The 15,427-nt window shown below is 39.9% G+C and overlaps 1 protein-coding gene across 2 annotated transcripts in view; it reads left to right on the forward strand.

The window, feature by feature from the left end:
* Window positions 1–15,427, forward strand: part of camkmt (calmodulin-lysine N-methyltransferase) — a 375,134-nt gene that overhangs the window by 258,070 nt on the left and 101,637 nt on the right. For both annotated transcript variants that reach the window (XM_060831383.1, XM_060831384.1), the window contains exon 4: window positions 14,216–14,276. In XM_060831383.1, coding sequence (XP_060687366.1) covers window positions 14,216–14,276 — 61 coding nt within the window. The remainder of the gene's footprint in view (window positions 1–14,215; window positions 14,277–15,427) is intronic.

Below are 15,427 nucleotides of genomic sequence, written 5' to 3' on the forward strand. Positions count from 1 at the left end.
CTGTTCTAGATTTTTCCACAAACAATCATCATTTCCACATCCATTCTGTCAAGACCCTTCTGGATCGAACAAGTGTCAATTAAGGCAACTCTTACTCTTCCAAGCAAGCACAAGCTTTACCTCTCTGATCTCTCCTCTTAAAACAACCTACCCATTCTAGTTATTAGTCTAGGAAACATTTCTAAACTGCTTCCAATACGTATATGTCTTTCCTTAGATAAGGAGGCTATACTTGGTACTCCAATATAGTCTCAATGTAGATATTGGAACCTTTCATCACAGTGTTAATATTCTAACCAATAAAACTATCTCAAAATCAGAATAAACTTGATGAAATATAATTTTTAAAATGCTGGAATTACTTGTATAATGTTTATGTAATAAATATCATAAAAAGCTTTACCGAATTATTATAAATTCTCAGATTTTTCATACTTTAATAGGTGTTAGTTTCTCATCCCGAAAGAAATAAGCAATGTATGTCTTATTCATTGATGAAACAAATGTTTACTGCTTTGATTTATTGGCAATTTGTTTTTCAATTGATCCCTGTGTTGCAATTAATTTAAATGAACTGTAATTGTTTTTTAATAGTCCTTTAATTTTCCATAATGCATGTAAAACAGTTTCCAACTGTTCAGCGGATAATGGATGGTGTGGGGTCAGTAATAGCCATTACAGTTCTGGTTATTATTTCCTCTTTTCATGGGTGCTCAGCAAAATGAGATTGTCACACTCTCTCTGATAGGCGTAGCAGCAGACAGCTAAAAGCCTCTTCATGTAAGGATGTTATTTCATAGCGACACCCGCTCTGGATTATCTCTTTACTTCAAACTTATGCCGGCTTGCACATGAGATAAAAAAACACACACATACAAAATCACTGCAATTCGGGAGTGGAGCAGTTCTTGTCAAATGCAGTCCCTGTCTGTGGCTTTCACTTTGATTAAGTCTGTGGTGACTAAAATTCACTTAGGCCAAGAGGTAAATTTAATACCAGTTATGCACATGCTGTTCATATCACAACCATTTCACATGATGCCACTTAATTCCCTGAGAAGTGGAAAGGTAAATCAGTGGCTGGCCAGCTAAGGTGTCATAATGCATTAGGACCAGGGCTCGCTGTGGGGGATAATGGTTGTGATTGCTGTTGACTCATGTCTCTGCAAAGAGCTTCATGTAAAATAAGTGACATTTAAAAGGCATCAAGATGTGAAAGCAGAACGCAAGAGGGGAGGGAAAATCGCAGTTCTAATCTTGCCACCTGAAAATAAAGTCTCTGTCTTGCCCTGAGTGTCCTGAAATGATAACTCAATGTGCCACGGCTGACCCCTACTAAAGCTTTAAGATCTTAAGTTTCAGAGTGAATTTATGTAAAAAAAAGCTCCTGGGATCTGCCTCCAGTGTCATGTTAACTCTTAAATCAAATTCAGAAATCTTTTTTATTTTTTTAAATCTGCTGCCCTTGGATATCAGTGCTTTCATCCTCCAAGGGCTTCAGGCCGGATCATATTAAACAGCATTGTACAAGCAATAAGGTAGGTAGTTTCCAAAGGCTGGATTTAACCTTATTTCTATAAAAGAATCCAGTTCCACTTTACAGTGAGCATATGCTGCATACATTGTGCATCTAGTGTACTTTTGTTTGCAAAAACAAGCAGCAATGAGCAGTCTCATTCTTGGCCTGCTCACTGGGTTGTATGTGGGCTGTTTAGCTGAGGGATTGAGCTGCAGTTGATCCCCTGCCGCTTAGCTGATAGAGAGAGAAAAAAAATCTGAGGGGGCCAGCCTTGTTTGTTAATGCAGTTTTTAACCTCCTTAATGAACCACTTAGCCAAAGTTAGATGACAACCTAATCCATGTTTGCACAGGCAGGGGGTTTAGAAATGCTGAATAATGGCTTTGCGCAGAGGATTGTTAGAAAGGTCACTGCTGTGTGTTTTTTATAATATTATTATTCTCAAACCTTTGCTGATTGTTGTTACCCGGATTTCCATCTTTGCCTTGATTTTTTTTCTCTCTGCTCTATAAAAGTCTCCAGAGAACCCAGGTGACAGGGCTGTTATTTGAAAACTCACTAGGAAGAGAGTAAGCAATTTGAGCTTAGCTGAAGCGTAATCTTGGGTTGTCAAGAAGAAACCCATTCAGCCTATGCTAATCAATCAGTAAAATCAACCGACCAATCATCTCTTCAGCTTAGCATATATCCTGAGGTCTGATATATCTATTAACTGCCCATCATGCAGCTGGTCTCTGGTTGATGAGATTCTCTCAATCCGGCATTTGGAAGCAGATAACTGAGCTATCACAATCCTGGATAAACACTGAAGTAAAAAAAAATCTGGTAAAGCCTGGAGAGCAAGACAATACAATATTATCCAAGTGCCCTACTGCTCACAATATCAGGCACAGGCTGTTTATAGATTAAGCTTGATTTTTAAAATAAAAATGCAAAATTAATTTTTATAGTTGTTGTTTTGTACCAAAGCCACAAATGTCGAAGTGTACATTTTGAATAATATTTTGTTAATGTTGGAAACTATAATTTGATATTTATTATGAGGTAGTTATGTGACTGGTATGAAGAATATGTGCAACTTCTGGAGCTGTCACAATATTACAGTACTAATTGACGACACAATTGTTGGTTATCATTGGTTTTAGATTTGAACTCAGTAATCATTATACATATCCTCAACTCCGTTTTTGTGCCATTTTTGTCGTTGAACCTACTCCTTTTCCGGAATTTTTCTGTCCTTTTCGAAGTGCTGACTCTTGTTACTGTGTTGGCAGTCCTCCAGTCAAGTCCTTATTCTTCTTCTCTATTCTACACAGTGCATGTTGGCCAGCCGCTCAATGGTGGAAAACGTCCTAGGCTACCCTTACTCAATTTGCCTCTTACATTAACTCACAAATCATGGGCAAATTCTTTAAAGTGAAAGACAAAATTTTGCACATAAACAACAAAAAGAGAAAATGCTGGAAAATCTTGGCAGGTCTGGCAGCATCTATTCAGAACACAGTTCTGAAGAAGGGTCATTGGACATGAACCATCAACTCTGATTTCTCTCCACAGATGCTGCCAGAACTGCTGAAATGTTCCAGTAATCTCTGGCCTAGATTCTGATTTCCAGCATCCTCAGTTCTTTCAGTTTTTACGGCATATAAATAATGAGTTTGTTAGTATTAATAAGCATGTTTAGGTCTATACTTGGAATAAAAATTGAGCCCCGTCCCATTTGTTGGCTAATAAATGCATGTTTAGGTCTCCTTTCATAATAGGAGTTAACTTCAAGCTTGTAAGCTCAGATATACTTCTTTAGAATAAATTTGCTGCCTTAGTACATGGATTCAAGCAGGTGATATGGGCATCTCATCAAGAAGATGGGTGTGAGTTTAAAACAAACACACACACAGCCGATTACATTTGGAGATTGACAACCAGGAATTGTCATCGAAAAGTGTGGTGCTGAAAAAGCACAGCAGGTCAGGCAGCATCCAATGAGCAGGAGAATTGATGTTCTAGGCTTAAGCCCTTCATCAGGACTTGGGTGATGGGAGGGAAGGGAAGAGTAGTTGGTGAGACAGCTGGGAAGGCAATAGACGCAGGTGAGGGGTGATAGTGATAGGTCAGAAGGGAGGGTGGAGCAGATATGTGTGAAGGAAGATGGGCAGGTAGGATAGTTCAAGAGGGAAGTGCTGAGTTGGAGAGTTGAATCTGGGATGGGGTGGGGTGAGGGGAGATGAGGAAACTGGTGAAGGTGATGATATCATGTGGTTGGAGGGTCCCAAGGCAGAAGATGAGACGTTCTTCCTCTTGATGTTGGGTGGCTTGGATTTGGTGGTGCAGGAAGCCCAGGGCTTTCATGTCCTTGGTGGAGAGGGAGGGTGAGTTGGAGTGGTTGGCCACAATGCGGTGGGGTTGTTTGGTTCATGTGTCCCAGAGATGTTCCCTGAAACGTTCCGGAAGTTGGTGTCCTGTCTCCCCAGTGTAGAGGAAATCACATAGAGAACAATGAGCACAGTAGATGAAGTATTTAGAGGTGCAGGAAAATCTCTGCCAGATGTGGAAGGATCCTTTGGGGCCTTGGAAGGAGGCGAGGAAGGAGGTGTGAGCGAGGGTTTTACACCTTTTGCGGCAGCAAGAGAAGTTGCCAGTAGTGGAGGATGGGCTGGTTGGGGGTGTGGATCTGACAAGGGAGTCACGGAAGGAATGGTGTCTGTGGCATGCCAATAGGGTGGGGAGGGAAATTTTACCCTCCTGCCTCAACACCAATGGTTCACATTTTATACCTGATGTAAAAATCAAACCCTGCTCTGGAAGGAATCTCGTATATCTATACCTATCACTTACTGCTTCTCTCTGCAGTGTTTTCATCCAAACCACTGACCATCTGTAATGTAATTTGATGTCATTCACACTGGCCGCATCACAATGCATAACATATGTGCACATTTATAGTAGACTCTCCTGAAACACTCCATTGTAGTGAAGGAGATGATGAGTGTCACAATTGTTTACATTTATGCCTCTTCTTCTGCTTTCTAGTGAAGAGTCTTCAGCCTTCCCTGCCACAACAATAAGAGTGTTCCGCTGGTCCTCATTCACCACCCCACCAACCTGCTGCATTGTTCCAGCAAACCTCAACAAAACTCAAAGACAGCATCTCAACTTTCACTTGGGGACTGTGCAACCTCTAGGACCCAACATTGAGTTCAAAAACTTGAGAGCATGATTATATCCTTTCAATTTTTTTTGCCTATTCCTACACTGTGACCCTGTCATAATGGGGGAGAAAGTGAGGACTGCAGATGCTGGAGATCAGAGCTGAAAATGTGTTGCTGGAAAAGCGCAGCAGGTCAGGCAGCATCCAAGGAGCAGGAGAATCTTTGTTTCGGGCATGAGCCCTTCTTCAGGAATGAGGAAAGTGGGCACACTTTCCTCATTCATGAAGAAGGGCTCATGCCCGAAACATCGATTCTCCTGCTCCTTGGATGCTGCCTGACCTGCTGCGCTTTTCCAGCAACACATTTTCAGCCTTGTCATAATATGAACTACTTTCAGCACAGCCTACCCATCCTCTTATATTGTTAGCCCTTATTATCACTTACTCAGCTTTTCTACTATTCTGGCTTACTATCTTTAATCTCCTTGTCTGCCCACCCCCTTTCATATCTCCCTCTTTTTCTCTCTCCCCCTCTCTGGCTGTGTCTCTACCTATCTATTCATCACCCCCCATACCATCTTAATCATAAATACCACTTTTTCCCAGCTGTTATCAATTCTAAAAAATGGCCACCAGACTCGAAACATTAAGTCTGGTTTCTCTGCACAGACACTGCCAGACCTGCTGAGTTTCTGCAGCCATTTCTGGGTTTTTTTTATTCAAGAGCCTTCAGATGTTTTGCTGTGTAGATTAATATTGTTTACTAATGTTAATCAATACACAAAAATATCTGCATTGGTAATGATAATCATCAAGAAGAAATAATGATCTGTAACTCTGTATTTTTTCAATTCTTGAGGCTGGGAGTTTACACTCCACAAAAATGTATCTAAAACATTTTGGGCTAGCTTTTTCAACTCCGCAGAGCTTTAAAGTTCTACTGCCATTTCCACAGGTCCCATTTTTGCCTCTCGGACAAAGAGGGTGGGCTGTGACTTTCACAAGGGAAACCCAAACTCAGTATGGACATTAAACAGACACTTTCTCCCCCTTTGCAGCAGGGTTCTTAACCCAGAGGTGTGGGAGTTATTGAAGGGTACATAAGGTATATAGAATTGTCATAACATGGAATTATTTAAATCCTCAGCCCTTTTAACAGAGCAGGCTGCCTATGTCAATAAAAGTGAAATAAATCTGTTCTGTCAGCTAAAATTGCAATTTGTTGAAATGAATTTGAAGAATATCAGTACTAATAGTTTATGGAAAACAGCCAATAATTATTTATGTAAGGGGCCCAAAGGGTTATTGTTTGCTTGACAGCTCCAAGGGATACCTAAAGAATTAGCTGTCTTTGATGTGGCATTATAAATCCAAGTTTGTTTTAATGTGACATAAGTACTTGAGCAGTTTTAAACATTTTGGATCAGCTTTTACGAATGGAAGTTTTAAACTATTTTAGTAGTTGAAATCAATAGATAAACCCCACGTCACCTGACATCAGTCTCGAGCTAATGCTGGACATGTTGAGCTTAAGTGTAAATTTTGGTTGATGCATTGACATCTGTTGGCATTAGACAAGCAATTGTGAGCTATAAGAGACCATGGAGTTGGGTAGGTCTTTGGCTGGTTTGGATGATGTGGGGACCTTTTGGAGGTAGTTGTGGGGCATGAGGAGTGTATTAGAGGATGTGAGGTCATACAGTCAGAGAGTCATACAGCATAGAAGCAGACTCTTCAGTCCAACTTGTCCATGCCAACCAGACATCCTAGTCCCGTTAGCAGGCATTTGGCCCATATCCCACTAAACTCTTATTCACATACTCATCCAGATGCCTTTTAAATGTTGTCATTGTATCTATCCTCACCATTCCTCCTGGCAGCCCACTTACAAAAGGCTCTTAGATAAAAAACAGAAATTGCTGTTCCATATACACATCACCCTCTGTGTGAAAAAGTTATCTCACAGGTCCTTTTTAAATCTTTTCCCTCTCACCTTAAACTTATGCCCCCTGATTTAATCTCCCCCAATCTATGAAAAAGACATTAGCTATTCACCATATCAATGCCCCTCATGATTTTATAAACCTCTATAAGGTCACCCCTCAGCCTCTGACACTCCAGAGAAAAAAATCCAGCTTATTCAGCATCTCCATATAACCCAAATTCTCCGGTCCCAGCAACATCCTTTTGAATATTTTCTGTACCCTCTCAAGTTTAACAATATCCTTCCTCTGAAGGGCAACCAGAATTGTATGCAATATTCTAGAAGTGGCCTCACCAGTGTACTGTCCAGCTGCATCATGACACTCCAACTCTTATATTCAACGTTCTGGCCAATGAAGGCAAGTATACCAAAAGCCGCCTTCACCATCCTATTTACCTGCAGTTCTGCTTTCAAAGAACTATGCTGAAAATGTGTTACTGGTTAAAGCACAGCAGGTTAGGCAGCATCCAAGGAACAGGAAATTCGACATTTCGGGCCAGAGCCCTTCATCAGGAAATGAAGGGCTGATTTCCTGATGAAGGGCTCTGGCCCGAAACGTCGAATTTCCTGTTCCTTGGATGCTGCCTAACCTGCTGTGCTTTAACCAGCAACACATTTTCAGCTGTGATCTCCAGCATCTGCAGACCTCACTTTTTATTCAAAGAACTATGCACCTGCACCCTAGGTCTCTTTGTTCAGCAACACTCGCCACGGTTCTACTATTAACTGTACAAGTCGTGTTCTGGTTTCCCTTAACACAAAACAACATCTCCCATTTACTTAAATTGAATTCTATCTGCTGTTCCTCAGCCTATTGGCTCATCTGATCAAGGTCCTATTGTAGTCTGAGATAATCTTCTTTGTCCTACACTATCTATTGGCGTCATCTGCAAACTTACTAACCATACCTTCTACATTTGCATCAAAATCATTCATATAAATGACAAAAAAACAGTGGACCCAGCACTGATCCTTGTGGCATACCACTGGTCACAGGTCTTCAGTCCAAAAATCAGTCCTCTACCAACACACTCTGTCTCCTACCTTCAAGCCAATTTTGTATCCAATTGGATAGCTCCCCGGATCCCATTTAATCTACCTTTACTAACTAGTCTACCATTCAGAACCTTATGAAGTCCATATAGACAACATCTACTGCTTTGTCACGTTGTCAAAAAATTCAGCAAGTTAATGAGACGTGATTTCCTACACACAAAGCCATGTTGACTATCCCTAATCAGTCCTTGCCTTTTCAAATGCATGCAAATCCTGTCCCTCAAAATCCCCTCCAATAACGTACTCACCACTGACTTTAAGGTCACCAGTCTATAGTTCCCTAGCTTTTCCTCACAGCCTTTCTTAAATATGGCACCACATTAGCCAACATCCACTCTTCCAGGACCTCACCCATGGCTATTGATGGTACAAATGTCTCACAAGGGGCCTAGCAATCTCTTCCCTAGCATCTCACATTGTTCTTGGAAGCACCTGATCAGGTTCTGGGGATTTATCTACATTTATGCATTTTAAGACCTCCAGCACCATGTCTTGTGTAATATGAAGTCTTTTCAAGATGCCATTATTTATTTCCCATGTTCCCGAGCTTCCATGTCCTTCTCCACAGTAAATATGGATGCAAAATATTTGTTTAGTATTTCACCCATCTCCTACCGTCCAACACATTGAACTTTAAGGGGCCATATTCCCTGTCTAGTTAATCTGTTATCCTTAATGTACTTATAGTACCTCTTCAGATTCTCCTTAACTCTGTTTTTTAAAGCTATCTTTTTGCCCTCCTAATTTCTCTCTTCAATATACTCCTACTGCCCTTATGTCCTTCTAAGGATTCACTCGATCCCAGCGGTTAATACTGGATATATACTGCCTCCTTTTTCTTGACAAGATCCTCAATTTTTCTAATGATTCGGCATTCTCTACACCTACCAGCCTTGCCCTTCACACTAACAGAGACATTTTGTCTTCAAACTCTCATTAGTTCATTGTTAAAGGCCTTCCACTTTCCAACCATCCTTATCTGCAAATAGCATCCCCCAATCAACTTTTGAAAGTTCCTGTCTAATATCTTACTCCAAATTAGAACTTTAACTTTTAGATTAGGTCTATCCTTTTCCATAACTATTCTGATCTAATAAATTATGATTATTTGCTCGAAAGTGCTCCCCCACAAAGTCTTTATAGCTGTGCTCCATGTCAGGATCTAGGAAATTGCTTTGTGTATACTTACTGATCCTTTGCCATGCACATCAACAAGGGGAAAAAAGGCATCAGCAATGTGGGCAGGAGGGAGTGGGGAGACGCAAGTATTCGACTCAGAATGTTAACTTGTGCCGGAGGACTAGAGGGCGGCTGAAGTTGTGCTTTCTTTATGCAAGGCTGTAAGGCGAAGCCTGGGAACTATAGACCTGAGAGTCTGACATTACTGGTGGTAAGTTGTTGGAGGGGATTCTGAGAGATAGGATTTACATGCACTTGAAGAGGCAAGGATGGTTAGGGATAGTCAGTTTGGCTTTGTACGTGGACAATTATGTCTCACAAACTTGATTGAGTTTTATTGAGTAACCAAAAGAATTGATGGGAGCAGAGCAGTATATATTGTCTACATAGACTTTAGCGAAGCTTTGACAAGGTTCAATGTAGTAGACTAATTAGTAAAGTTAGATCAGATGGAATTCAGGATGAGCTCGCCAATTGAATACAAAATTGGCTTAATGGTAGGAGACAGAGGGTGGTGGTGGAGGGTTGTTTTTCTGACTGGAGGCCTGTGACCAGTGGTTTCCCCCAGTGATCGGTGCTTGGTCCACTTGTGTTTGTAATTCATATAAACAATTTGGATGAGAATTTAGGAAGTATGATCAGTAAGTTTTCAGATGACACCAAAATGTTTGCCCGAAACGTCGATTTCGCTGCACTTTGGATGCTGCCTGAACTGCTGTGCTCTTCCAGCACCACTAATCCAGAACCAAAATTGATGGTAGAGTTGACAGTGAAGAATATTATCTAAAGTTGCAAGGGGATCTTGGTCAATTGGACCAATGGGCTGAGGAGTGGAATTACTATCTTATCACACTTTGGATCCCTCAAAACAGCCCACAGACTGTTTTGACAGGGGAATGTTCACGGGATTTCATCACTAGAGTTAAAATTTTAAAATCCCAGTTTAGTTGCAGTATTGCCATAAGTAATGAAGTGGAGCTTATGTTTTGGATGTACTTCCTGAGTTCTGAATGTTCTGAATGCCCTTTGATCAGTTTACCATATATTTCACCATTCGATTTTATTTTATATTTCCATCAATCTCATTTTGTCATTGTCACAGAAAAATTAAGTTTTGTTTTAAAAATAGAAATGGATGTATTGGTTAAGACATTTTGGTTAGGGAGAGAATGAAGATGTAATTTTCAGAATTATGTTTCTTGAAAATAGTGCATTGTAAAAGCTGGTTTTGTTTTACTTTAACTCTATGCAAATCTTGTCCTTAATCCTAGAGTACCAGTATGCTTGTGTAGATTGCAAGTTGATCATGTGGAGATGCTTCTTTATCCATTATTGGATCTGAAATAGAGGAAGCTTACGAATTATCTGACTTCTTAGTGTGCAAATCATCTAAAAAGCTAAGTTCAGATGGGTCACAATGACGAGCTAGTATTAAAATGGTTACTGCATTTAACAAATAAGCTTTTTTTTTCCTAAAAATTGACTTTTCAAAGAACTATTTAGTCAGCCTTGTTTAACATATCCCACATGTGAACTCAGAATGTAATTTATCACCTGTCTGGGCATTGATGCCAGTTACAAATAATGTGAGTTTTATACAGAGTGGCATTTACTTGCATGAGTATAGCAATGCAACAGACAAAACCATCTTTTGAGCTTTCCCCATAACCAACAAAATAAAACTGAAGTTCATGGCCTCAACATAGAAAATAATAAACATTTAAAAATACATTGTTTTAATGCAGTAGCAACAACTTTGTTATAGTAACAATGTTATTAAGACCATGTGTCTAACTTAGTAAAATGTCCAAAGGATCTTCTCAAATGTTTTCACATTAAATCTGGTAGAGGTACGTAAGGTGATATTCAGATAGATGACTGAAAAATCAAAGAAATCAGAAGGCTTGTCATGCTGGCAGAGTTTACAGAAGTAGTGATGTGATGTGAAAAATTTTGTATGTTTTAAAACGGGATGAGAATTTTTAAATAGAGACTTGGTGGAAATGAGCATGCACAGATTGTGATTGGTGAATGGGAATCTGTACAGGTTAGAGTTTAGAATGAGCTCTAGGTATGAAGTGCATTGATGTAATCAAGTCTGAAGGTAAGAAAAGCATTGATAACATTTCAAGTGAGCTGAGGTGGGGGCTAAGTCAGACAATGTTATGAAGGTGAAAGTGTGTAGTCTGTGTAAAGGGGCACGTATGTGGTCAGAAGTTAATCTCCAAGTTAAATACCATACAATGGTTATGAGTCCAGTTCTAGGGAGGTGATTGTAGTCACTGCTAGTGAATTGATTTTGCTGGGACCTGAAAACAATCACATTAGTCTATCAATATCTTGGAGGAAGGAATTTCTTCAAGTCAGATGTTGGATGCCTATCAAGCAGGTTAATGATTGTGGAAGCATTGAGCAAGGTAGTGGAGCAAGCTGGAGGTGAGTATTGTCAGACCAGCAGACCCTGATATGTGTTTGGATGATGTTACTGACGGGCAATGTGTAAATTAGAAGTAAGAGGGAGCTGAAGATTGTTGCTTGCAAGACACCAGAGGAAACAATGCAAGAGTAGGCAGAGAAACTATAATTACATAATAAATATCTTTTTGTTTTGGATAAAATGATAAATTAATCATCCATTTGCATGCTCAGAAAAATTTCAGATCTCATAGTGCTATTTGAAGAAGGGCACGTAGCAGAACCCTCCCCAGTGTCCAAGACAACATTTATCCCTCCAACGTCATCATCAAAACATTACCGCTGCATGTGGAAGTTTATGTCATTTATTTATTCAGTGGTAATTGTGTTTACTACCTATTGGAGTGACTTTACTTAAGAAATATTTAATTGGTTATAAAGTGCATCCTGCAGGTATGGAAGATGCAGTAGCAAAGAATTCCTTAATTTCTTAAAAGCAATGCTTACTGTGTGCATTTTCTGCGACCTGGGTTGCACTTCCCTCGTGCGCCCTCATCTCAAAACAGAGTCTCAACTAATCAATTCTTAATGCTGTCTTTGGGTACAATGTTGTTACTTTCAAAATATTTCAGTAGGAGTTGATCAGTTTGTAAACTGAATATGCTGTACACTCAAGTAAGCTCAGAAGATCCCAGTTCAGTTTCTGATCTATGCCAAGATCGTTCATATCAGATGCATATTAAGTACAGCTCAGCATTGATGTTCCCCAAGGATAACTAACCTGTTGTAGTGCCTATACACTCAAGAATGGCCCCTTAAATAAGTTGTGGAAGGCCCCTTGGTCAACATCTTGACCACTGAGGGGGAACAAACTCAAAGTAAATATACTACAGTTTGGCGTATATCTTTTGCTAACTAAGACTCTGGTCTGCTGCCCTCAGATTCAAATCTTAATATGTTACTGCATGACAGATACAATCTTTGATTAAGCCAATGCACTGCTATGGAAACTTTCAGAAACTGTGGTCGGTTTCATGGAGAAGAAAGCCATCAAAATTAGATTATTTACTTGATCTGATTTGGAAAATTATGACATTCTGTTTGTTTTAAAATCCCACACTACACTGCAAATTCTACAGTGAACAATATAACAATGATTAGATTATCTGCACATGATTAGATTAGATTTAGATTATGATTAGATTAGATTACTTACAGTGTGGAAACAGGCCCTTCGGCCCAACAAGTCCACACTGACCCGCCGAAGCGCAACCCACCCATACCCCTACCCCTACATATACCCCTTACCTAACACTATGGGCAATTTAGCATGGCCAATTCACCTGACCCGCACATCTTTGGACTGTGGGAGGAAACCGGAGCACCCGGAGGAAACCCACGCAGACATGGGGAGAACGTGCAAACTCCACACAGTCAGTCGCCTGAGGTGGGAATTGAACCCAGGTCCCTGGCGCTGTGAGGCAGCAGTGCTAACCACTCTGCCACCGTGCCGCCCTATCTGTTTATTTGGTTTTGGTTGAGGGATTAATATTGGTGAGGAACCATGGGGTTTTACATCCATTTCACAAGACAGATGTGACATTCGTTTAAAGTTTTGTCTGACAGGCCACAACACTGACAATGCAGCACTCTGTCAGTTATGTTTGAGAGTGTTGTCTTCTGAATGAAGTCTTAATCCCAGATTTTTTGCTCAGATCCTGGGGTAGGACTGAAACCCCTCGTCTCCTGTCTCAAAGGTGGGAGTCTCCATGAATGATCTTATTTTATAAACTCCAAAGCCAAAATAACGGAAAACCATTTTATGTTATAGTTTAGCGTCAAATACCCGTCAAGTAAATTGAAGAAGTTGTTGATGTTGCAGTAAAACGTGCGAATCTATGTTAGTGAAGATGCTGTTGAATAACCAACTTGCAGATTTCTGCAACTTCACTGTGACCAGATCCAATCTCCAAAATTATGGAGATATTTTTAGTGTTTTTTAACCTTTTGGAGCAAATGTGATCTGCACGTGATTACAATTGAGCATAGAGTTTATAACATTGAGTGGTTAAATAATAATTTTTTTTTAGAAAAAGATTTTGACTTGCCCTTATGGAAACCCAAGGACAAACTTGATTGTGACATTTTGTTTTGGTAGTACATTTCTATATTAGGTAAATATTTCCAAATTCTGTTGAATTGTAAAGTATGCAATTAGACTGTATCTTGGATTATTTTTGTTGATTATCAAAGTTTGTTCCACTATGTTAGTGACAGACATAAAATTATATAAATGATTAAAGAAATGTTACAGTTTGTTTTTTGTGTTTGGACTGGTTTCCACATCAAAACTTTAAAATTGTTTATTGCTTCTGAAGGGAAACACAAAGATAGCATTTTTATTAGTGTTATATGATTCAACTGATCATAGACAATTTACTATTAGTGGATCAGGTGATTTATTGCTGAATGTTTAATTGATTATTTATATTGTTTTGTTATTATTGATACTGCACTTTGATTTGGTAAGAAATAGTTGAGTTGGGTTTTTTAGATCCTTTCATTCCACATTTTGGTAGTTGCCGGGACCACATTGAATGAGTGAATCTCTGGTGGTAGGCTGTTTTATCACACAAGTAGGGTTTTACATTAAACACCTGCCTGGATAATAATTTGTGATATTTGCAGACAAGCTTTCTCTTTGTTTCCTGTTCCTGATGCAATTTATATAATTACTATCAGAATTTTTCCTCTCATCTAAATTTAAAATTTGAATTGTTTTGCCAATTTAATTGCTGGTTGGGATTAGAAATATTCTTTGGAAACTGCTGGTATTGTGATTGTTTTTAAACAAAGATAATTATTTCATGTTAATTTCATGTACCTAATAACATTTGCTTTTATTTTGTTCTAGGCATCTGGCCTTCAGAGGAGGTTTTGGCTTATTATTGTATAAAACATAACGATATATTTAGGTATGTGAAAATATTTATCTGGCAATTTGGTGGTTCTCCATTTATTTCGTGTGAAATGATTGTAATGATACATCAACCAAGCTGGTTTAAGATAAATCATAACTTTCGCTTTTGGAATTTGCAGGATTGCCTGGAGATACCTGTTTACAATCTGATTGAAGATTTGTAGCTCGGGTATCCGTTGTTGTGGTTCTGCTCGCCGAGCTGGAAGTTTTTGCTGCAAACGTTTCGTTCCCTGGCTAGGGAACATCATCAGTGCTGTTGGAGCCTCGTGTGAAGCTCTGCTTTGATGTTTCTTCCGGTATTTATATTGGTTTGTTCTTGCCGCTTCCGGGTGTCAGTTTCAGCTGCAGTGATTTGTATGTGGGGTCCAGGTCGATGTGTCTGTTGATGGATGTTCTTGCCGTTTCCGGGTGTCAGTTTCAGCTGTAGTGGTTTGTATATGGTGTCCAGGTCAATGTGTCTGTTGATGGAGTTTGGGGATGAATGCCATGCTTCTAGGAATTCTCTGGCTGTTCTCTGTCTGGCTTGTCCTATGATAGTGGTGTTTTCCCAGTCAAATTCATGTTGCTGGTTGTCTGAGTGTATGGCGACTAGAGATAGCTGGTCGTGTCGTTTTGTGGCTAGCTGATGTTCATGGATGCGGATTGTTAGCTGTCTTCCTGTTTGTCCTATATAGTGTTTTGTGCAGTCCTTGCATGGTATTTTGTAAACTACGTTAGTTTGGCTCATGCTGGGTATTGGGTCCTTTGTTCTAGTGAGTTGTTGTCTGAGCATGGATGTTGGCTTGTGTGCTGTTATGAGTCCTAAGGGTCGCAGTAGTCTGGCTGTCAGTTCTGAGACGCTCCTGACGTATGGTAGAGTGGCTAGTCCTTTTGGTTGTGGCATGTCCTCGTTCCTCGGTCTATCTCTTAGGCATCTGGTGATAGGACAAGCCAGACAAAGAACAGCCAGAGAATTCCTAGAAGCATGGCATTCATCCCCAAACTCCATCAACAGACACATCGACCTGGACCCCACATACAAATCACTGCAGCTGAAACTGACATCCGGAAGCGGCAAGAACAAACCAATATAAATACCGGAAGAAACATCAAAGCAGAGCTTCACACGAGGCTCCAACAGCACTGATGATGTTCCCTAGCCAGGGA

The sequence above is a fragment of the Hemiscyllium ocellatum genome, chromosome 10 (genome assembly GCF_020745735.1).
Source record: "Hemiscyllium ocellatum isolate sHemOce1 chromosome 10, sHemOce1.pat.X.cur, whole genome shotgun sequence".
Taxonomy (NCBI): Eukaryota; Metazoa; Chordata; class Chondrichthyes; order Orectolobiformes; family Hemiscylliidae; genus Hemiscyllium; species Hemiscyllium ocellatum.